This window comes from Notamacropus eugenii, chromosome 1 (assembly GCF_028372415.1).
Source record: "Notamacropus eugenii isolate mMacEug1 chromosome 1, mMacEug1.pri_v2, whole genome shotgun sequence".
Classification (NCBI taxonomy): Eukaryota; Metazoa; Chordata; class Mammalia; order Diprotodontia; family Macropodidae; genus Notamacropus; species Notamacropus eugenii.
The window spans coordinates 262,063,960-262,088,010 of record NC_092872.1 but is presented as its reverse complement, the minus strand read 5'-3'; the positions used below and the strand labels follow the sequence as shown (position 1 = coordinate 262,088,010).

General features: G+C 39.7%; 2 protein-coding genes across 3 annotated transcripts in view; one reads left to right on the top strand and one right to left on the bottom strand.

Moving 5' to 3' along the window:
* CTNNA3 (catenin alpha 3) overlaps window positions 1–24,051 on the bottom strand; it is a 1,968,199-nt gene that overhangs the window by 1,164,103 nt on the left and 780,045 nt on the right. The gene's annotated exons all lie outside the window — the stretch shown is intronic.
* The window catches only part of LRRTM3 (leucine rich repeat transmembrane neuronal 3), a 230,743-nt gene continuing 213,908 nt past the window's right edge, over window positions 7,217–24,051 (top strand). Inside the window, exons 1-2 of the mRNA XM_072628817.1 lie at window positions 7,217–7,846; window positions 8,206–9,740. Coding sequence (XP_072484918.1) covers window positions 7,843–7,846; window positions 8,206–9,740 — 1,539 coding nt within the window. The 5' untranslated portion in view covers window positions 7,217–7,842. The remainder of the gene's footprint in view (window positions 7,847–8,205; window positions 9,741–24,051) is intronic.

Here is a 24,051-nt window from a genome sequence, read left to right as displayed (position 1 = left end):
CATTTCTCATTTTGATAACTTTGCACAGACTATCTCCCACACCTAGAATTCATGCCCTCCTCACCTCTGCCTCTTAGAATCCCTAACTCCCTTCAAGGTTGAACTTAAGCACAACCTCCAGAGAGAGGCTGATCTGGAAAGTCCCTGATCCTCCTACTTAATAATGCAACTTCTTCCTGAAATGTTTTTGTGTGTGTTTATCTATACTCCTTCTCCCTCCCTCTCTGCAAATGTAAGCTTCTTGTGAGCAGGGGCTAATCTTTTTTTTTTTTTAATTTGTATCCTCAACACTTTGCACAATGCCTGCAATAGTAGATAGGGAAAAGCTAAAGATGAGGGTTACATGTATGGTTTTCATTGATATAGATCTTTCCCAATTGAGGAGCTCCCTTTACTAATGCAAATTGCCACCTTCTCTGTGATTTAGGTGCTTAAGATATGCCTGTTCAATTGCTGAGTCTAGAAAATGATGATAGAATTAACTTATCTCTCAAAAAGACTGATTGGAGATATTGAATTCCCATCTAGCTCTAAGATATATAGGGTCACACACAGTCTTGTTCTTATTAAAAATGGTAACAGATCAAGCTACTAATTATATTCAAGATAATACATTAACAAAAACCATTTATTAAGAACCTACTATATGAATACTATTGCAAGGTCTTTAGCTCAAAAAGATCAAAGAAAAAGAAAAAAGGATATAAAGGTACAAAAATATCTACAGCAGCTCTTTTTGTGGAGGCAAAATATTGAAAATAGAGGAGATGCCTATCAATCAGGAATGGCTTGAAGAAATGGTGATATATGGTTGTGATGGAATACAATTGTACTCTAAGAAATGACAAGGTAAATGGGTTCAGAAAAATCTGGGAAAATCTATATGAACTGATGCAGAATGAAGTGAACAGAACTAGATCATTGTATACAGTAATAGCAATCTTGTAACCATGATCAGCCATGAAATACCTAACTACTCTGATTAATACAACAATCCAAGACAGCTCCATACAATGCATGATGAAAAATTTTATCCATCTCCAAAACGAATTGATGAACTCTGACTACAAATGAAAGTATGATTTTTTTTACTTTCTCCATTTTTCTTCCTTTTTTGCAACATGAATAAAATGGAAATATGTTTTGAATGATTTCACATATATAATTGATATTGTACTGCTTGCCTGCTTGATGAATGGGGAGGGATTAAAAAGAGGGAGAGAGTTTGGAGCTCATTTTAAAAAAATTTTAAAAATAAATATATTTATACATGTATATATAAACAGCTTACTATATGCAAAACTCTGTGTTGGGTGTGGGAATATGGAGACCAAAAACAAAATGAATGAACAAAAAAGAGGCAAAAAGTGAGTCCTATCCTGTTGGAGTTTATATTCTACTGAATTATCAAAACTTGAAAAGCAGAACAAAAAGATAGCCATTATTCATTGCCTTGAAATTCACAACCAATCAGTCAATGAGTACCTACAAAGAGCCAGGCACTCTGCTAGGTCCCAAAGATGCAAAGCCAAATAGGATATATCCCATGACCTCAAGGATAATAGCAAGGCAAACAGTGGGCAGACATCTAAAAAAGATACAAAACATATGCACAATTGGTGCATTTCCAATAACAAAACTGCTTGTAATCAAGCAATTCTTTGGCAGTCTATAGTTAAATCCAGAGGTCACCTTGACAGCCAGTGGTGCCTTGCTCACTTTATAAATTTCTACATTAATTTGAAAAACAATGACATGATTCACTACAATTATATCAAATTTAGAAAAAAATGTGGACAGAAAATTTGGGGTATGGCATAGAGTAATAGAGAGACCCTAAAGCATTTATGCAAGAAGTCAAAATCTGCGGAAACTACATAATCATGAACTATGTGAGATTCCTTTAAACACCCTGCCCCTTCTAAAATTCCCAATATTCAAAGAAGGCAACACCAACCTTCCAGTCCACCAGTTTCAGAAAAGTTGGCATCATCTTTGACTCTTCCCATTTTCTCAACCACCATATTTAATCATTTCCTAGTTCTCATCAATTCTTGCTCCATGATATCTCTCATCTCCATTCCCTCCTCCTCAGTTATTTGAACATCATCTTTTTCAGGCCCTCATGATCACTCTTCTGACTTTTTTTAAACAGCCTCTTCAAAGGACTCAGCTTCTAGTCTATCCTTTCTGTAATCTATTTGCTTATTAATTGCCAAAATAATTGTGCTAGAGAACAAATTTAACCATATCACTCCAATGTTCAAGAAACTTCAATGGTCCCCTATTGCTATTTCAATAAAATACAAAATAGTGAGCTTGTCATTTAAAGCTTTAGATAATCTAGTTCTACCTTATCTTGTTCTTCTTGTCTATATTTACTCTTCTGACATAATTTTCCTTAAACCCTCAGGACGAACAGTGTCAAAGGCATTGGTCAGATCTACAAATGTGTACAGATCTCTGTTCTGCTCCTGGCATTTCTCTTGGAGTTGTCGGGCAACAAACACCATATTGACTGTTCCTTGGCCCTTTCTGAAGCCACATTGGTTCTCAGGTATATGACTATCTTCCAGGTGAAGGATCAGCCTATTAAGGAGAACTCTAGCAAGAATTTTGCCAGCAATGACTAAGAGAGAGATCCCCCATGATTGTCACAGGACAATTTATTCCCTTTACCTTTATAGAGATGGATAATGGAGGTATCCTTGAACTCCTGGGGGAACTCCTTATGAAAATTATGTCAAAATTTGACGGCCCAGAGAAGTTCATCAGTATTGAACGTCAATTTCATGATGGCATGTTTGCCCAGATTTTGGATAGTGGACAATGCTCTTGTGCCTTCCCAGTCACCAATGGAGTGAAACAGGGCTGTGTGCTTGCTCCCATGCTTTTTTAGCATGATGTTTTCAGCCATGTTGTCAAATTCTTTCAATGAAGATGAACATAGTATCAAGGTCAACTATCATGCTGATGGTAAGTTCTTCAATTTGAAAAGGCTACAAGTCAAAATCAAAGTGGAGGGACTGTTGGTGCATGATTTTCTGTTTGCAGGTGATTGTGTACTCAATGCAGGCTCTGAAGCTGAGATGGAACAAAGTATGGATCAATTCTCTGCTGCTTGTCCTAATATTAGCCTAACAATTAACACCAAGAAAACACAGGTGCTCCATCAGTCACCACCAAACCATCCATATGTGGAACCATAGGTTCCAACTAATGGAAAAGTTTTGAATTCTGTGGATAAGTTCACTTACCTTGGTAGTGTACTTTCCAGGGATGTATACATTGACAATGAGGTTGATGCATACATTGCCAGAGCTAAGTCAGTGTTTGGGAGGCTCTGAAGAAAAGTTTGGGAGAGAAGTGTTAGATTGACTACCAAACTGAAGGTCTACAGAGCTGTTGTGTTGACCTCATTGTTGTATGCCTGTGAAACATGGACAGTCTACCACTACCAAGCCAGGAAACTGAATTGCTTCCATTTGAGGTGTCTTAGGAAGATTCTGAGGATCCCCTGGCAGGATAAGGTACCAGACACTGAAGTCCTTGCTCGAGTTGAGCTGCCAAGCATTCAAACTATGCTTCAGAAAGCACAACTCTGATGGGCTGGCCACATTGTTCAAATGCAAAATGTATGCTTGCCCAAAAAATTGTTTTATGGAGAACTCACATGGAGCAGGCAATCACATGGTGGTCAGAAGAAGTGATACAAGGACACTTTCAAAGTCTCTCTGAAGAACTTTGGATTTGATTGTGTGACTTGGGAGACACAGGCACAGTTTTGCTCACCATGGCATGTCCACATCAGAAAGGGTGCTGTGCTCTATGAGCAAAGCAGAATTGAGACAGCACAAAGTAAATGTAGGATGAGCAAATTTGGAGTATCCACCCCCAAAATTCATACAGACTGCTTGTGCCTAACCTGTGGTAGAGCATTCTGAGCTCATGCTGGTCTGATCAGCCACAGTTGGACACACTGAAACTTCACTTTATCACAGTGGTGTCATTTTGGTCCTCTTCAAAAACGAAGGACAACAACCAACCAAGCATACTTACTCTTCACATACTTTGTTAGGAGCAACTAGGTACCAGAGATGCTAAGGCTGTGAACCTAGAATCAGAAAGACCAGAGCTCAAACCAAATTTCAGGTATTTATCTGATGTGTGACCCTGGAAAAGTTCCCTTAAAGTATGTCTGCTTCAGTTTCATCTGGAAAATGGGCATAGATAGCAACAACTGTCTCTTTATATTGTTGTGAAGATACAGTGAAATAATATTTGTAAAAAGGGGCTTTGCAAACTTTAAAATGCTATATAAATACTACTTTTTATTATTCCAGAGAAACTGGCCAACGTGCTTTTTCTCAGAACTCTATCCCTCTGCACAGATCATATCTCATGCCTAGAAAATAAATCCTATTCATCTCAACCTCTTATAATATTTAGGTTCTGCTATTTCATAAAAGAAGCCTCCCACAAGCCTCCTCTCTCTCTCTCTCTCTCTGTCTCTCTCTCGCACACACGCACGTTAGTTCAGATATCTGTATTTCTTCCCCTTCCAATTATGATGTCCAGCACTTAATTTAGTGATTGGTAGATAGCAGGCACTTAATAAATGTTGGTTATTGATATAGTGTACATACACACACATATATGTATATACTGATATAGTTGACTATTTGATTATAGTCACATATATATTTATATGTTATATCCATAGATGTTTAACAACAGGTTCTCTAGGGGGGAAATGCCTACGTGACACACTTATAAACTTAACACTGTCTACATCACTTTCTTAAACCTGCATAATCTATAAAACAATAAATCAAGTCATGATATGTAGCATTTGTTGATTTATGTGTAAGTGCTCATACTGAAAATTTAGCAATCAGTTCTATGATCTGGTATGAGCTGGTTCTAGAAAATCTCTGGTTAGATCTTTTAGAATGTAGAATGCAAGATCTCTCTGCACAGGTGCTTTCACTTTTTCTCTCCTTTGACAAACAGAACGCTGTAATCAGTCAGTCAACACACATACCTTTTGTACTTAGTATAAGCCAAGGACTGCATTAACTATTAGGGATACCAAGAAAAGAAGGGGAGGAAGGGGAATAGTCCCTGCCCTCTAAAAGTTTACATTTCAGTAATGAAGCCCATCGAACAGAGATTGAGGGTAATCTCAGAAGAGAGATCCCAGAAGCTTACATACACGAGGTGCACAGTGAAAACTTCTCAGATAAGATTGGCTGGCAGAGCACACTTGCAAACTGGACATGGTAAGTATACTGAAATAACTTAAAGGTTCTCGGGTGGAAAAAATTAGGACTCAGAGATCTCACTAAATCAGAATGAATATAATCAGAGCCTCTCAGAACTACAGAAGATCTCAGAAGGCATTTAGTCTAACCTGAATCAGCATTCCACTCCTTCCGATGATATCTCTGATAAGTGATTAGTAAGCTTTGGCTTAAAGAAGGCTTCCCATTTGTAGGAACACAATTACTGATTTAGTCCAATGGCCTTACTCTTACTGTTCCTGGGATACTCTCCATTGCTACTGCTATTACTATTAGAGTCTTGTTTAGTGTAATCTCCATTCAGGACATTAAATGGAACCTGCATGAACTGAATGAATTGATGTAGTTTCTTAAAGCAGCTCATTTAGTGCCGCAGAGTCCCTTAAGTCCCAGAAGAATGGGGCTCATTAAGTGACCTTGTGTGGACCCCATGAACCACTCTACATGCTGTTCAGTGGAGCAGATAGGACTCTGTTTGGACTCTTGTTTTTATGATTGTTTAAAGATCTGACAGGTAACATAGCACCCTGGACAGAAGCCAGCTTTGCCACCAGGAAGACCTGAGCTCACATCCTGCCTCTAATATATCCTGGTTCTGGAACTCTGGCTAATGTCTCAGTGCCACAGGGAGCTCTCTAAGACTGAAAACTGTAAAGACTGTGCCAGCCTTCAGACAAAGATTAGGTTTCTTCCAACTCCTAGGTGTTTTCTATACTAGGGGAATCACAGGTAAAGTCCCTATCCCTATCCCTCAAGGGACATTGGTTCCTAGACTTAAAGTTGACTATCTAATCCAATTCTCTCATTTTACAATTGAGGAAACTGAGGCCCAGTAGGATAAGTGGCATACAGATAGGATTTAAATTCAAATCCTCTAATTCCAAATCATGTGCTCCTTCAACTGTAAGGTCACTCAGAGGAGGAGCAGCTAGGTGGTGCAGCAGATAGAGCACCAGTGCAGGAGTCAGGAGGTCCTGAGCTCAAATATCACCTCAGACACTTGACACTCACTAGCTATGTGACCTTGGGCAAGTCATTTAACCCCAATTGCCTCATTCTGGGTCATCTCCAGTCATCCTAATGAATATCTAGTCACTGGACTCAGATGGCTCTAGGGGAGAGGTGAGGCTAGTGATCTGCACAGCCCTCTGTCACTCAAAACAGTCAAGTGCAAGTCATGTCATTATTTCTCTGATGGCATGGTCTTCTTCAGCAACAAAGGACAAACACACACACACTCAGAGGACCAAGATTGCTACCTGGCTCTGCTCCTTACTTACTATAAGACCTTAGGTAAGTTAGTTTCCCTCTCTGAGACTTAGTTTCCTCCTCTGGAAAATCCAGTTTTGGATTTTGAGGGAAGAGGTTGAAGAATGACTAGACTAGATCAAGAGTTCTTAATCTGATACCTGTATAATAGTTAATTTTCTTAAAAAAATTAATAACTTTATGTTTATTTACTTGGTTTCTTTTGTATTCGTATGTATTTTGTTTCACACATTTAAAACTATGATGCTGAAAAGGGGTCTATAGATTCCCCTAGATTGCCAAGGGGAATGGGAGATACAAACCAAAAAAGGTTAACAATCTCTAAAGTAGATAATTCCTAAAGTTCCTCCCAGACCTACATCTAGGACCTTAAAATTCTACTTGGTCACTTGACGTATCCAGTCTAGCCCCTGAAAACCTAGACTCAAGAATAATCAGGAAAATAAAAAGTAGCCACTTTTTTGGTCAGGTCGACCACCCCCATCCCTGGCCCCTCTTGAGCCACCCAGAGTCATCCCTCATTTCCCAGCAGAGAGCTTGCTCATTTGCAAGATAAAAGAGGCCCCTGTTTCTGCACATGCCCATAATAGACTTCACCACTGGAGGCAGCTTTACATAAGACTGGATTCTCAGGGACCAGAGCAACAGTCAGTCAGTCGGGGGAGCTTTCAGCATGCCAGGCTGCAGAAGGGAGCTGAGCTCCTGCACAGTGGCGGACACACAGCGGTAGCAGCCAGAGGGGATGCTACTGCCTTCTGTGCTCCTGGGAAGCAGCAGCTCCGCAGCCCAACCCAGAGCAGCCTAAGAGAAGTAACTGCTGGGATATGGAATACAGATGTGGTCGCTCAGCTAGGAGAAGCTGGCCCAGAGGAAGACAGCATGTTCTGCTCTAAGGAGAAACTGTAGAAGCCAGTTGTGGTTAAGGGGAGGTTTAGGTGGGTGGTGTTTTTTTTTTTCCTTTCATTCTATCCCCCTCCTCCCCAAAGTGTAAAAATGCAAAAACGTAACATTCATGAAGATCCCATTACCTAGGAGGAATCTCGACTTCGGCAGCAGATGCCCACTTGGCATTTATTTGTTCTTGGAGGGTTTTGCCTGGCAGGCAAAGAATAATGTGCCCAAATTGGTCCATCTCCCAAGGGGTCCAATTTTTCTTCCTGGGTGTCAGCGAGCCCTGACTCACGACAGTGCAGCTGACAGAGGCTGTCATGCTAGAGGTACCCTAAGCCAAAGCAAAGGACCTAAGGAAGACCTGTGAACAACACAAAGGATGGGTATGTTTTGTCATTTTTCTTCTTTTTTAAAAAAATGTGGAAATATATGTATGTAGATACAATTATGTAGCCTGTACATAAATTCTGGCTTAATTGTCATAGAGACTGTCTTGCCTTGTATGACTGTAGAGTCAATCGCCTGCCAGAGAAATGCCTTGCTTAACTCTTTTTAAACCATCTCAAAAGACAGTTTTCTTTCAATGGCAGAGAGGATATAGCTGGTAAATTGGGTGATCCTGATTTGGAATTAAAAAAAAAAAATCCTTAAATGTTTTTTTTTTTCCTTTGCTTGATTGAAAAAAAAATACGTGAATTCTTTTTTTGGGGGGATAACTTTTCTAAGTTGTTTTTATTTCCAGGTTTCAATGTAATTAGGCTACTGAGCGGATCAGCTGTAGCCCTGGTAATAGCCCCCACTGTGTTACTGACAATGCTCTCTTCTGCTGAACGAGGATGCCCTAAGGGCTGTAGGTGTGAAGGCAAAATGGTATATTGTGAATCTCAGAAATTACAGGAGATACCCTCAAGTATATCTGCTGGCTGTTTAGGTCTATCCCTTCGCTATAACAGCCTTCAGAAACTTAAATATAACCAGTTCAAAGGTCTCAACCAGCTCACCTGGCTGTACCTAGACCACAACCATATCAGCAATATAGACGAGAATGCTTTTAATGGCATACGCAGACTGAAAGAGTTGATTCTGAGTTCCAATCGCATCTCCTATTTTCTTAACAATACCTTCAGACCTGTGACCAATTTACGGAACTTGGACCTGTCCTATAACCAGCTGCAGTCTCTGGGATCAGAACAATTCCGGGGCTTGCGGAAGCTGCTGAGTTTACATTTGCGGTCCAACTCGCTCAGAACCATCCCTGTGAGGATATTCCAAGACTGTCGCAACCTGGAACTCTTGGACCTGGGCTACAACAGGATCCGAAGCCTGGCTAGGAATGTCTTTGCAGGCATGATCCGCCTGAAAGAACTTCATCTAGAGCATAATCAGTTTTCCAAGCTCAACTTGGCACTGTTTCCTAGGCTGGTCAGCCTGCAGAACCTATATTTACAATGGAATAAAATCAGTGTCATAGGGCAAACCATGTCCTGGACCTGGAGCTCCTTGCAAAGGCTGGATTTGTCAGGGAATGAAATCGAAGCCTTCAGTGGACCCAGCGTTTTCCAATGTGTCCCCAATTTGCAACGCCTCAACCTGGATTCCAATAAGTTGACATTTATTGGGCAAGAGATTTTAGATTCTTGGATATCCCTCAATGACATTAGCCTGGCCGGGAATATTTGGGAATGCAGCAGGAATATTTGCTCCCTAGTCAACTGGCTGAAAAGTTTCAAAGGGCTGAGGGAAAATACCATCATCTGTGCCAGTCCCAAAGAGCTACAAGGGGTGAATGTAATTGATGCCGTGAAAAATTATAGCATCTGTGGCAAAAGTACCACAGAGAGGTTCGAGCTCGCCAGGGCTCTGCCCAAACCCACCTTCAAACCCAAGTTGCCCAGGCCCAAGCATGAGAGTAAGCCCCCTGTGCCCCCCACAGTGGGGGCCACTGAGCCAGGCCCAGAGACCGACCCAGAGGACACAGAACACATCTCTTTCCACAAGATCATCGCCGGCAGCGTGGCCCTGTTCCTGTCCGTCCTAGTGATCTTGCTGGTAATCTATGTGTCCTGGAAGCGGTACCCCGCCAGCATGAAGCAGCTGCAGCAGCGTTCGCTCATGCGGAGGCACAGGAAAAAGAAAAGGCAGTCCCTCAAACAGATGACCCCCAGCACCCAGGAATTCTATGTCGATTACAAGCCCACCAACACAGAGACCAGTGAGATGCTGCTGAATGGGACAGGACCCTGCACGTATAGCAAGTCGGGCTCCAGGGAGTGTGAGGTATGAATCCCTTGTCCTAAAAGAGCTGGCAAATAGTGGGTCTGTCTCAAAGTACAGTGACTACGAAGCGAAACGTGGGGGGGGGGGTTGGTGAGTGGTTGTATGTTTCTCGTTGGTTTCCTTCTCCTCCCTAACCATCCCCCCTCCCCAGTTCTATGTCAATTTCAGCTTACCCCTGATACTGTGGTTTTTTCCTCCTTTTTTTTCCTACAAAGTCAACTCATTACAATTTAAACACTACAATCTATGAGGAGTCTGAGCCCCCAGCTTTAGGAGAATCCCTATTGTACAAGAACCTTCATTGATTTCATTAAAGTCTCCCTTGTTTTAAGATAAAACTTCTTTCAACAGTAATCCCAAACATCTGCAGTCACGCTGCTCCCTTCAGGCCAGACCTGCATACAGTTAAGGGTGGGAGGACTTGCTTTGTAATTCACTGAACACATCTAGGGGGACTAGGAAGGGATTCTGGTATCCAGGGGTTCGATTCATTTAGGAAGATAGCTATTGCAGAAATCTTGCAATAACAGCCTCATAAGCAGAGCTAAGTTTAAAAAAAAAATCAAAATAATTGGAAGGACCAATCAAAAGATGATGCTCGATTGTAGCGGTGTCCTATTCCCTTTTAGGAGTTGAGTCTGGGAGAGAAGGAAAGGGTTAAAAATGCAACTAGGGAATTGCAAAATGGAGTGTGATGAGTGCAAATGCAAAGTTTCAGAGTAGTTACCTCTCTAAAGAAACCCATGCATGCGAATTCCTGCTGAGGTTTTCCCCACTCTTAGTTTCTTTGGACATTCAAATGGCACTGCAGAAAAACTGTCAAAAGGCAGATATGAAGAAAAAGAATCCCCTTCCTGCTTCATGTAAAGATTTCAGAAAGTAAGGTTGAGGAAGAGAAAGGGAGCTTGTAAAGACTTCTGGTACATCTTGGGGGGAGGATGGGTGCTATCTGATGTTTCTTTTTTCTTTTTCTTTTCTTTTCCATCTTTCTTTTACAATTTTTTTTCATAGACTTCATAGTAAGGAAAAGCAGCAAAGCTTAGAAGCTTAGTCTGGGTTCTCTGGGGCTTCTTCAGGCTGTCCTGTTTCTGAGCTATGCACACCACTCCTCTGATGGCTAACTGAGGCTTCATTCAGAGGCTGGAGAGGAATCTTTCCAAGACCCACATCCCACCAGCCACAGGCTTTGTAGGGAGTGAGGGGGGAGCCCATTTGAGGAAACTCCTTAAGAAATGAACAAAATGACTCTTTAAAAAAGAGGGAAAGAAAGAAAAGATTTGTTTAACTCCACCATAATTTCCATTTGTTTCTGTACTGCAGACGTTAGGGAGATTCAGGGATATCCTTGGTTAATGTGAAATCTTCCATCAACATGGCTCTGGCCAAACGCTGGTGGCACCCTGCCAGCTGCATGCCCATGCTTTCTTATGCCACTGGCAAAAGTTTATTGACTGCAGCACCCAATATCCCAGCTACTGTATTTAAACAATTTATATCACCATGCAGATGAGCTATTCCTTTAAATCTGGGGGGTGGAGGTGGTGACTATGGAGCTTGGGGCTTGAGGAGGGGGGGGTCATTTTTTTTCTTCCATCCCCCAGACCAAACAGCTCTTTTACAGAAGCTTTATTCAGGGATGGCAACAGCTCGGCTGTTGGATTTAAATTGGCTTGCTAAGCCACACGTCCACGCATCTTCAACCATGTCACTGTGTCTCTAAAACAGGACCACTGCAGCAAAGACAGGAAAGCAAATGGGGGTTGGGATAGTTTATTTTTCCTCTTATTAAAACAACAACAACAACAACACTGTGTTTCCCTGGAATTTTAATATTTTGCTTTCCTATGCTTGGGAGGAAAGGGATTCAGTGATCCATGGAATACAAATTGCAGTCAAAGTAGACCTTGAAAATCATAGATTAATTGGCAATAAAAAAAAAATTCAAACCATTTCCCAGTTCTTTTTTTCCATAAAACTTTGTTTTGGTTCAGAGGCCAACACAGATGCCCAAGTCAGAGGGGATGTCTCATGACTACAATGTATTTAACTGTGTCATACTGATATTATTCATTGGTTTGTGGCAAAGCATCAGAAATTTCTAGCTGAGGAATCATGCAGGTTGCTTATCCACTGTGCTGTAAGAAAAAAAGAGAAAAAACAACAACTGGATAGTAGAAGCTTCTGTGATATGGGTGACCAAGTTGTAATTTTGCAGTTTTTCATGAAATGTCAGTAAAAATGGACCCATCTCAGGCGGAAAGGCTTTTGAGGCGATTTGGCTTATGTGTGTACTAATGATGATTCTATTAATTAATGGTGGTGTTCCAAATGAAAAAAGGATAGTTGTAGACTGTGATTTCACCTGTGTCTCTCATGTGATGGACACCAGCTCCCTTAGACAAAGTATGGATGATAACACTATTGTTTTATTTTACTGGCTTTTGTTATTTTTTGTTCTTTCTCCCCTTCAATCTTACCAATGCTCCACATATATTATATGTGTCTTTAAAACATGCACATTATACTAAATAGTGCTCTCCAAATAAAAAGTGAAATTGGTGTCCAAAAACGGAAAGGGAAATGAATGATTAACATTTAGAAGGGTAGCATTGAATTTACTCAATTTTTATGCTCAATGTTCACCATAAATGAAATACCAGACAGGAACCAAGCTAAAAACTCTAGACAAGAAAATCCATGTTGATTCAGGGATAATTATGGTCTTTAATCTAGTTGTGTGGTGCCAAGAACATTATAACAACCATATTGCCTATACAATGAGAGAACAGTAGCAACCAGATCTCCCAAATATTTTCTTGTAGAGAGGGCAGGCACTTGGTATACTAGGGCCACGCTTTGAGAAAATGGGAAATTTGTGTAGTATATGAGATCTGGGCAGATTGATGGCTGTTACCTTATTTCTTTTTTTTTTTCTATTTGGGGAGAAAACAACTCTAATGGGAATGATAAAACAATCATCATCAACAACTAGGAATCTAAGATTTGGGCTTGAATCATCCCCCACACAGTCACTAACTACCTATGTGACCCTGAGCAAAGAATTTTCCCTCCCTGGCCTCTGTAGTATCCTCATCTGTAAAATGTGCATGTAAATAGCATCAAACAAGAAAACAGCAAAGATCAAATAAGTCAATTTAGGTGAACTGTTTCACAAACCTTAAAGGGATATGTATATAAGAAAGTAAATAGGAAAAAGGAAAATATTACTATTTTAGATGTGGATGAGATGATCATGATGCTAGAATCTTGTTTTTATATATTACTCTATTTTTTGTGTCACTTCACCTGCATTGTCTCATTTGATCCTTAGGATAATTTTGTGATTTTATAGGGGTGGAAATTCGGGCTCATAGAAGGAAAACTTCTATGAGTCATATAGCTAGTTAGTGTCTGTAGGAAGATTTGAATCCAGATTCCAGGATCACAAGATCACATATTGAGAGTTCAGATAGACTTCAGTGATTGTCTAGTTAAATTCAGCCATTTTACAGAGGAGGCAATTGAGATGGAAAGAGTTTGAGTAAGACTTGCTGAAAGTAACAACACAGGTAACTAGTTCCAGAGATAAGATATAAAGGTGAAATTCTATCATTCTCAAATCCAAGGTACTATTGACTCCATCACAATCTGTTTAATGCTAGCAGGTCTGTATCATATCTCAGAGGAGAGAGAACCCCACCACCTCCACTTTGAACAAAGTGCACTGGTGGTAGGGGATAGATTCGTTCTCACTACAAAGTTAAGGATTAATATTGTTGTTCTTTTTGTTACTTATTCTCTTGAACTCTCTGATGGCAGCCTAAACCTTGCGAATTCCTTGTAGGCTGGATAGAATGACAGTAAGATCATCTAGACTCTGAACATATTTTCATGGGGACAAAGCAATACAGAATCCATGAAATCACTCACAGGGGAGAGCAGTTACACAATCTTCTCCACTGATCGAGGAGAAGGGTCTTGCCTGCAACTCCTGGCTAGACCCTCGATTGCTCTTGATCCAGGCTCATGATGTGCTCTCCAGAAATGTACCTTTAACTTCTGCCCGCTCCTATTTCTCTACTTAGCATTAGGGAACAAATTCTTAATGCAACAGTCCTCTAACACACAACCCACAAAAGCTGCCTTCTAAAAATGAATTTTCTGTTTTCCTAAGATGTTGACATTGGATCTTTGCAGAGTTAAAAACATTTTCCCCTCTTAATGCCCTTTTTGGTGAGTCCACTCCCCAAGTAAAATTGCCCAACTGGACTTCTGTGGAATAACACTGCCACCTAGTGGTAGATTCTATCAATCACAGTTATTTGTCCTCCAGTTTAGGCACTTTTAGCTCATTATCCTGTCTCCAGCACAGTAGTGTGTTTATTTATATTGTAAGTCATTCCAAAGATGTATCATGGTCGAATCTCATTTTGCTGCCTTTCACCAGGGTGCATAATTGTAATGGAATCTTCTTTTCAAGGTCTCGTCTGCATAGTGGCTTGTATACTGTAATCAAATGTCGTGAGGGGAGGAGGGAGATTCAGAGGAACAGGAGTAGGTACCAAGAACTCGAAATTGGCGCTGAGAATTCAGTTCAGTGTAGGACATCATTCTGGATAATGAAGGCCCAAGAGAAACCTCTTAAATTATTTAGACATGTAAATGTGGGCCAAAGATTCTGACATATTTCCACTGAACTTTTCAATGTCTCCATTCGGGAGGATTCTGAAAGATGGCCTAAATTAAGTTCACAAGAAGTATGTTCCTGCCTTAACAGGGAAGGCTGGTGATGTTAGACAGCAGATCTAGAGGGGCTGAGGAGGGGCTGCCCACACCACTGGCCTGATGCTCTGCACATATGGTCATAGTTAGGGAGCTTGGCTCTCTTCCACCTTGTATACCTCTCTGTTCATTCAGTCAGACCTTTCAGCAATGAAAAGCTCTGACCTGATGATTCACAGAGGATGACACCTTGCTTTCCTCCCAAGGAATGCTAGTGCATACAGCTGGCTTCTTAGATGAAGTAGGGGATTTCCACGGATTAGCAAGAAAACTATCCCCTCCTCCAAATTCTTCTTTGCCCTCTCCCAATCTGGCATTTACAGGAAGGAGAATATAAAAGAGTTTATTTAGAACAGGAGTACTTAACCTTTTTGTAGCCTGGACCTCTTTGGCAGTCTACTGAAAACAATGGATTCCTTCTCAGAATGTTTTTAAATGAGTAAAATCAAATACATAAGATTACCAGGTAAATCAAAGATTACCAAATACCTGTGTGTATATAGGTGCATATGTATGTATATATCTATACATATATATATTTCACCACCCAAGTTCATTGCTCCCTCTCTCTCTGTCTATGTGTGTGTGTACATATGTGTATATGTGTATCTATATATACACATATATTTTCACACCCAAGTTTACTGAATTCTCCTCCACATATGTGTATATATACATACATACACATATATATCCATGACCCATGGATGACACAATGTGAATTCTTGATTTAGAGTATAGATTAAGCCAGCCATGGAAATAAGCACTAGCCTGGTCTCCGGCACCTGACAGAAATCCAGCTTGGCCAAATTCTGGCCATGAGCTCAATGGCCAGTAAGGTCCACCATGATCTCTCCCATGGCTCCTCTTTCATCAGATTTGCAACCTTACCCAGACACATAGCCTGAGGAAGTGATAGAATGTAGGTGAAATAAAGCGCTGGCCTTGGAGTCAGGAAAAGCTGGACTCCAAGCCAGCTTTTAACACTTACTAGGTCATGTGATCATGGGCAAATCAAGTCACTTCTCTGTTTCTTAGTTATTTTATCTGTAAAATGGAGCTCATTATTCTTGCAGTAGCTATCTCATGTATTATGTGGCTAAAATACTGTATGTTAAGCACTTTGAAAATGTTTAAGTATTATATAAGTGTCAGTTGTGATTTTTGCTATTGTGTTTGTTTTACTATTATCGTCTTTATATTTAAAGGAATTTAGACGGAAAGAGCCCAAGACAACTAACCTACTACTATTCTGTCATCATCATCAGCATCATCTCTATTACCATTATTAGTTAATAAGCATTTTAAGTACCTACTATGTGCTGTATGAAGCACAAATTATTACTGTGCCTATTACTCCTGCTAAAAGTATTCATTATTATACAGAGATTCGAAGATTCTTCTTTTCTTTGTCTGGTTGATATTAAGAACCAGACAAGACCAGGAAGACAAAGACAGATAGCACTGATGAATTTAAGCAACACATTGAAAACCAAGTAGAATTGGTTCTGGCCAAATGATTTCTAAAAACCCCTTTGCAAAACTAAATTCTTAGACCAGTTTAATACATGCGAAGGAGTGATTGTTTCTCTGACCTCAACAGGTCATGTAAGAACCATGCTAGAAATGCACAGGAGGACAGAAATTTGTATGCGTTTTCAGGTATTAATCCCAAATTTGGCAGCACAGTGAGTGAATGAAAATGCTAGTATTAAAGCAACGTGTATGTGTGTGTGCGCGCGCGTATGTATGTGTCTTTCAATTCAGATATGAAATTTGATCTCAATTCTATTTGGGGGGAGGGGAATTGAACACACTTGTTTAAAAGAATATAACCTCCCTGAAGGTAAGAATTATTGTGTTTTATCTTTGAGTCTATAGTTCCCACTATATGGTAAATGCTTGATAAATGGATTTTAAGCCTTTTGTTTTTTACTGTACTTGTGATTTCATCTTTACAGGGAACTCCTAATGAGAAGATTTGTACCAAGGCAGGTTGGCACTGGCTCTGTAACTTAAAGTCTTAAGAGAACTGACTGCAACACTGAGCAATTAAGTCACTAGTCCAGGGTCACCAAGCTAGTATATGTCAGGGACAGGACTTAAATCCAAAGCTAGCTCTCTATCTGACTACCTCATGCTACCTCTGAATTTTTCATGAATTGAAGTGAGTTGAAATCTCATTTAGTGCTCCCCTCATCACGCCTGTGAGCATCTGACCAGCACAATAGATAGAGTATGAGCTTGGAGTTAGGAAGATCTGAATTCAAATCTAGCCTCAGATGTTTACTAGCTCTGTGATCTGAGCAAGTTTGCCTCAGTTTCCTCATCTGCAAAATTATCTAGAGAAGAAAACTGCAAAGTACCCCAGCATCTTTGCTAAGAAAACCCCAAAAGGGGTCATGAAGAGTCATACTCAACTGAAAACAATAAAGAATAAACAAACTGGCATCAGGTCTGTGGTGAGAGCAGCCCCTCTACAGTTTGAAATTGGTTTATTTTTAAAGCCAGTGGTGGTTGCAGTAGTAGTAGTAAGTAGTAGTTGTAGTTGTTGTTGTTGTTGTTGTTGTTGTGGTAGTGGTACTGATAGTGGTAGCAGTGGTAGTAGTGGTAGGAGTAGTTGTAGTAGTAGTAGCAGCAGCAGCAGCTGTTGTAACCCAATAATCTTTTCTGGGGTTGGTAGCCAAGCAAATCTACCTGTATTTATATCAAGTTCAAGTTTTCACTTTCTTCAATAGGCAAGACTTCAGAAGCTAGTCATTCTTCCACCACTGAATAATGTAAGATGTTATACAGGAGCCACAAAGAGGGCATCAGCAAAGATGACCTTCTAACAGCATGGCTGGGAAACGAGTTGTCCACAGAGTCATGTAAATCTCCCATGTCCCTTCCACCATCTCTCTTGTGATAATCATTCCCTATGTTTAATAATTATGACTAAGAAATTATTTTGAATGTTGACATATTGCAGGGGTTAAAGGCAATGAGATAACAAGAGTTTTATATTAAACTGACACAGGCTCATATCCGAACTGTAAATCATTTGGGTTGTGATTCAATGAAAAGAGTACCTGAAATCTGTATTAAGTAGGGAAAAGTTTTTTCTCCCTACACCAGTTTAAGAAGCTGATCTCTGCTAGGAAAGTAGCAATGTTTAATGCCACTTGTCTTCTTTCATTTGTAAACCACTATGAAGCCTTGGCAAATTGAAAATCTTCTATGTAACTTTTTTTTTCTATTTGCTCTACCAAAGATTGGTCAACACAAATCCAGTCTTCTCCACTGGATATGAGTAGTCTCTGGTTGAGCAGTATTTATTTCCTATTTGTATCAAAGTTGGTTTTAGATGGAAGAGTTTTTGCTTGTTTGTTTTTATTGCTAATAGGCTGAGTAGACTTGAATTGCTACAAACCCACAGATCATGAAATCATACATTTAGAACTGGAAAGGGCAGTAGAAGTGATCTGACAGTCTGCCCAGACATAATCCTAATTAGTTAGGACATTCTCATCCCTTTATAATCTCTTTACTTAATCCCATAGCTATTCATATTTCCTGTTCTAAATCCATTGCCACCGATATTCCAACCCTAGTCCTCCATCCCTGCCTGCTCATTCCCTTACCTACATCCACCTCAATCCTAACCCTTAGTCCAATGGCCCACTGCAGATTTTTAGTGTCTTCCATCGTGCCCTCTGGAATACACATTCTATAATTAACAATTTAAGCCTCTTCCTTTCTCACTTCTTCCATCTTCTCATGCTCACTGAGATTTGGCTCCTTCTTGGTGACACTGTTTCCCTTCATCACCCTTTCTAGTCCTGACTACACTTTATTACCCCATGATTCACTGGTTCAAGTGGGGAAGTCACAATACTCCTTGACTCCTGAATACTTCTGTGTTCTCATTCTATTACCATTATTCAGCAACTCTTCCTCTGGAGCTATATCAAATCTTAATTGATCACCCAATAAAGATTTCGGTGCTATTATCTACCAAACATAAAGACATTCTCCTTCTCAATGAGTTCAGTGCCTCTCTCCACCTCAATACCTAGCCTCATACTTGGTCTTTCAGTATACTACTGATGCTTCCTCAAATACCCTAAATTCGCATTCTCCCATTCTCTTCAATTCCCACAACTCCATTCCACCCAAAATACACACAGATTCTCATATTTTTTTAATTTTCCATCACCCGTATTTCATTATCATGTTCATTCACTCTAAAATTCCTTTACATAATCACACTGTTTTAGCATTCTATCTTTCCTTATGCCTTACAATCCATAACTCTGTTCTTTTTCCATATTGTGACCACTATCCCCTCCACCCATTAGTTCTTTGCAAAGCCATTATCCCTACACTAGAACCTCTCCCTGCTACCCTATCTCAACTTGCCCTCTTGGGTTTTCCCCACACTTTGCCAAACTTGAGCTTTGGGGTTCTGCCATCTGGATTCTTCATAGGCTGCTGATCAAAGCTGGAGAAAATCACAGAACCATAGAGATTTAGCCAGCTACAAATTTGTTTTCTAATTTTAACTGGCATCTTGATGTAAGAAAGTAATCATTCTATTCCTCCTATGAACTATCTTTGGCTTTACAGCAACCTTTCTAAACCTCCTGGTCTTGGTCTCTCTTCAAGCCTCCCACACCTCTCTCTCTCTCTCTCTCTCTCTCTCTCTCTCTCTCTCTCTCTCTCTCTCTCTCTCTCTCTTTCTCTCCTCTCTCTCTCTCTTTCTCTTTCTCTCCTCTCTCTCTCCTTCCTGTCTCTCTGTCTTTCTCTCTCTCCCTCCTCTCTCTCTCCTCCTCCTCTCTCTCCCTCCCTCCCTCCTTCCTGTCTCACTCCCTTGAGGACCTTATAATGTGAAAAGTTATAACTTAGTCAACTAGAAAAGAGGTGTGGCTTGTAAAGTAAGAACTTGTAAAGGCCAGCTATGTGGTGCAGAGAACAGAGTGCTGGGCTTCCAGTCTGGAAGACTTGAGTTTAAATCTTTTCTGAGACACTTAGTAGTGTATAACCCTGGGTAAGTCACTTAATTTCTGTTTACTTAATTGTCACATGGGGATAACAATAGCACCGACTTCATGTGATGACAGACGAGACATTTCTAAGGCACTCAGCACATAATGGGTACTATCTTATATGTTTCCTCTTGAGCATGAACAGCACTTGGAAGAATCTCTAAAAACACAGTTGCACAGGACTGCCAGTGCGTCTCTTGCTTCCTTGGTCATCATTTCAATAAAATTGACCCGAAACCCAACAAGAAAGGATTATTTTGTGATGCCAAACCCCTCAGGTTAGCTTGCTGCTATGCTTTACAAGAACAGATCTCTCATTCCACAGACACTACCTTGATGATCAAAATCATACTGCTAATGAATCAAACACCACAAATTCTAAATCATAATCTTATACTATTTGTCTTTTCATTTTTCTAAATTTAAAAGATTTTTAGCTCTTCTTTTGCTTCCTATAAAGACAAAGTGTAGGGACAGTAGAGCTAGTATCCATCTTGAAGGTCATCTAATACAATCCTGTCTTTTTTTTTGTTTTTAACAAATAAGGAAACTGACTTTGACAGATGAAATTAATTAATATACAGTCAAGAGAAGGACCAGAATTTTTCATATTAGTCATAGGATCTGACTTAAAACAGGAAGGTGTTTAGAAACAGTTTTGTCCCCTCACCTTAGGGATAGGAAAGCTGAAACACTCAGGGCTGAAGTATCTTGCCTAGAGCCACAAAATTAACAAATGGCAGACTAGAATTTTCACCTAGGTCCCCTAACTCCAGATCTGGTGGTTTTCCTAACAATTTGTTGTCTTCTTTTCTCCTATTCTTGTAATTCTTCTATTGACCTGAACAATCATCTTGGTTGTATATCTCAATTTACCTTGGTCTCTTCATTCAAAATCTATCCCAAGTCCTATCCCTTCTGGTAGACTACATAATTAAATGGTAATAGACCAGGTCACTCATCAGTTTCATAACTGGAGGGAACCTTACAGACGATCTAATTTTTAAATGGAGTCAGAGTCCCAGGATATTGATATCACTTACTCAAAGACCTTCACAGGTAATAAGTAAGAGTCAGGGTTATAAGAAGATCCTCTGACTTCAAGACCTAGAATCTTGGCAATTATCCCAAGCTTCTGGCTAGAAATTCCAAGCATACCGGGCTCTACCTTTCAGAAAGCCTTGTCTGCTTGAAAACTTTTTACAAGAATCAATGTTGGCATGATGCTTCTCCCTATCTTCCCATCTTCTCATGTTCCATAAGTCTTTGTTGAATTGAACTGACCCTAATTCTCTTCAATCAATCAACAAACATTTATTAAGTGATTTTTTTTTAAAAATAATCTTTTTAAAAATTTTAAAACAGTTTATTTCCAAAAAACATTTCTCTTCCCCTCCTACTCTTGTGACAGAGCCATCCTTGTTATAAAGAATAAAAATTACAGAGAAGAGGAGGCATTCTAAAAACCTAACCAATACATCAGTTGACTCTGATATTATATGTAATGTTCACTGCAGTCACCCATAGTTCCCTACTTTTCAAATGAATGAAAGGCAGATGGATCTTTCTTCTCTTCTTGAAGGACAAGCTCAGCCATTATAATTTGAAAACATCACATTTCCTTTTTAGTTATTCTTTTCATTTACATTGTATTATAGTGTACATTGTTTTCTAGGTTCTGCTACCTGTACCTATCACCGCTAAGTGTCTCTCCATGTTTCTCTCTTATATTCATAATTGTTATTTCTTACAATGCAGTAATACTCCATTACACTCATGCACCAGTTTGTTTAATTCTTTATTCAATGAGTTTGATGTTTCCAATTCTTTCCTAGTGACAGATATAGGCATAGATAGATATGCTGCCTTATATACTTTCTGTCTTTGACATCCTCTGTAAAGACCTTGAAGTTATTAATCACATGTTGATTGATGCTGATTGATACATTAATTTATTCAATTGACCAAATAACTGTGCTCAAGCATTTGAAGAACTATCACATGGAAAGATTGTCTAAGTTCTGCTTGGTCTCCCCTGGAGAAAACTAGAAGCAATGGGTGGGAGCTGCCAACAATGAAGTCTTGCTAGATGGGCAAATTTCTTAGAGATTAATGATGTACAAAAGCAAGATGGGCTATTTGGGGATACAGTAGTTTCTCCTCTTGAGGTCTTCAAGTGAAGGTTGGCTGACTACCTGCTGGATACTTGGTAGAATGGATCTCTGTTCAGGTAAGGGTGAGGATAGAGGGTTTCTAAAGTCCCTTCACAGTCTGGATTCTATACCATCTGTGTGAGTGTGGATGACTCTACTCTCGACATCTCCCAAACCACCCTAAGCTAAACTTACCCACCCAAAGTTTTATCTAAATTCCACTAAAACAACATATAAGAGAGATATGATCTCTCTTGTTTCTTTGGATTGCCAACTCCTGAAGGGTCAAGGAATCTGACTATTGAAGATCAGGTGCCTGGTATCGGCTGCATGGCTTTACTATACCAATCCATCAATCCTGAAGCTGTTAGTAAGGCTCAATTCTGTCTCCACTGTGATAAGCCCCAAGAACTCATTGTCTCATGTATAAAACAGCATGGCAAATACTAAATTTAGCAAAGCCAATTTCTTTTAAAGCTTCATCGCACTAATTACATCCAACCAGTGTGTAAAATACATTTTGTCAGTAAAGAGCAGAGGACTTCAATTAACCACAAACCCTTATTCAGCACTCCCAGGGCTTAAACTCATTAATGAGGTAGCAGAAGGAGACTATTCCAAGACAGGGAGACCGGTAAGGAATCATTATGAAGTGGTATTCAAGGTTTACTCTTCCTTTCATCAGTGGTTGAGAAAGTGATTCTGGGTGTTTACATACCCAATTACACAAGCAGAAAGGAAATATGGTCTTCAGCTTAACTTCCTGGAAACAGACTGGGACCAATAAGGCAGCAGCATTGGACTGGGAGACCTAAAGATCTGAGTTTTAATATCTTGCCTGGTATTTATTAGATGTATGACCTGGGGCCAGTCATTTACCCTCTGAGCATCCTTATGTTCAACTTCCAAAAGATTAGATTGGATGATCTCAAAGATTCCTTCCTGTTCTAAATATCAAGATGATCAAGATCCTACAGAAAGCAGATGGACTGATCATTTTTGGGAACAGATAGTAGGCATTCTAGAGCAATAACTCTAAGATTTTCATTTTCAGTGAAGAGAGCTCAATCAAATATTTTAGCCACAAGGCAGTCAATTTGCAATCAACACACGACAACATTAAATTCAATTTACAAATGGGAATGATGAAGAACTGGAACAGACTGTTTACAAGTGAAAGGACACAGATACAATCATTATAAAAAACACTCACATATCTATAACACATATTTTAGTCCAGCCCTGTGATTTCAGCAATATAGGAAGTCCCCAGTGAGGAACATCCTTTACTAGGACAGATCACCACCTCTCCATCCTGTAATCATTCAACACATAGGAATCAGTTTAAACAAGGCTAAGATCCCATCTGCAGACACAATAATAGCTTGAGGAAGGGAATCTTCAGTCTAGTGAGAACCTTGAGTGGTTATATAAATAATATTAGATTGAGAGTTAGGAGCTAGATTTGACTCCCCTCTCCAAGACTCATTATCAAATATGGTTATCAAAAAGATCAATTCTTGCCAATGAATAACTGAAATAATGCTGCTCAAGACTGATTGTGTATTATGAAGTGTCTAAGCATTCGACTAAAGAAATAAATCCTAATAGTGGAGTGATAGGTTCCAGCTAGTGGATTTAAAAAATAAAACACTTTTTTCCTTTCTGGATTCCTGAAACTACATGACATCAGCAATTGTCTACTACACACCTTTGCTCTATGATCCATGTGATCTGTATGACTATCAGCAAGTCACCCAAACTCTCTGGGCCTTAGTTTCCTCATTTGCAAAATGAGAGGCTTGGATTTACTAGGCCCTATTAACTCTAAGTCAAGATTTTTTTCCACTTCTCCATTCAATGAAAATCATTTCTTTACTATCCCATTTCCAGTGGCAGAATTCCACCTTTAAACTACCTTAATCATTTGAACATTTGTCTTTACTCTGAATCAAAATCTCACTCACTAATAACTTCTACCCACTGTGCTTGGGTCCCTGGAGAACATGACTAGTCCTTCTTCTCCATGACATTTCTTAAAACTTTTGAAAATATCTGCCATGCCACACTAGTTTCATCTTTTCCAACTTAAGCATTTCTAATTATTTTAACTATTTCTAACATTCTCTGGTTTCCTTTGCCACACTCATCACCCTTCTCTGGATGAGCTCCCATTTGTCCCCCATCCCTCTTAAAATGTTGTGACCATGGATATACCCGAGTCTGGCATGCTCCATTGAATTTGTACTCTTGGTCCTAGCTACTCATATGGCAATGTCAGGATAGTAAAGGAAGGTTTTACAGCTTTTAATTTGAATTGGATATATTTAGTTCTATAACATTCTCTAA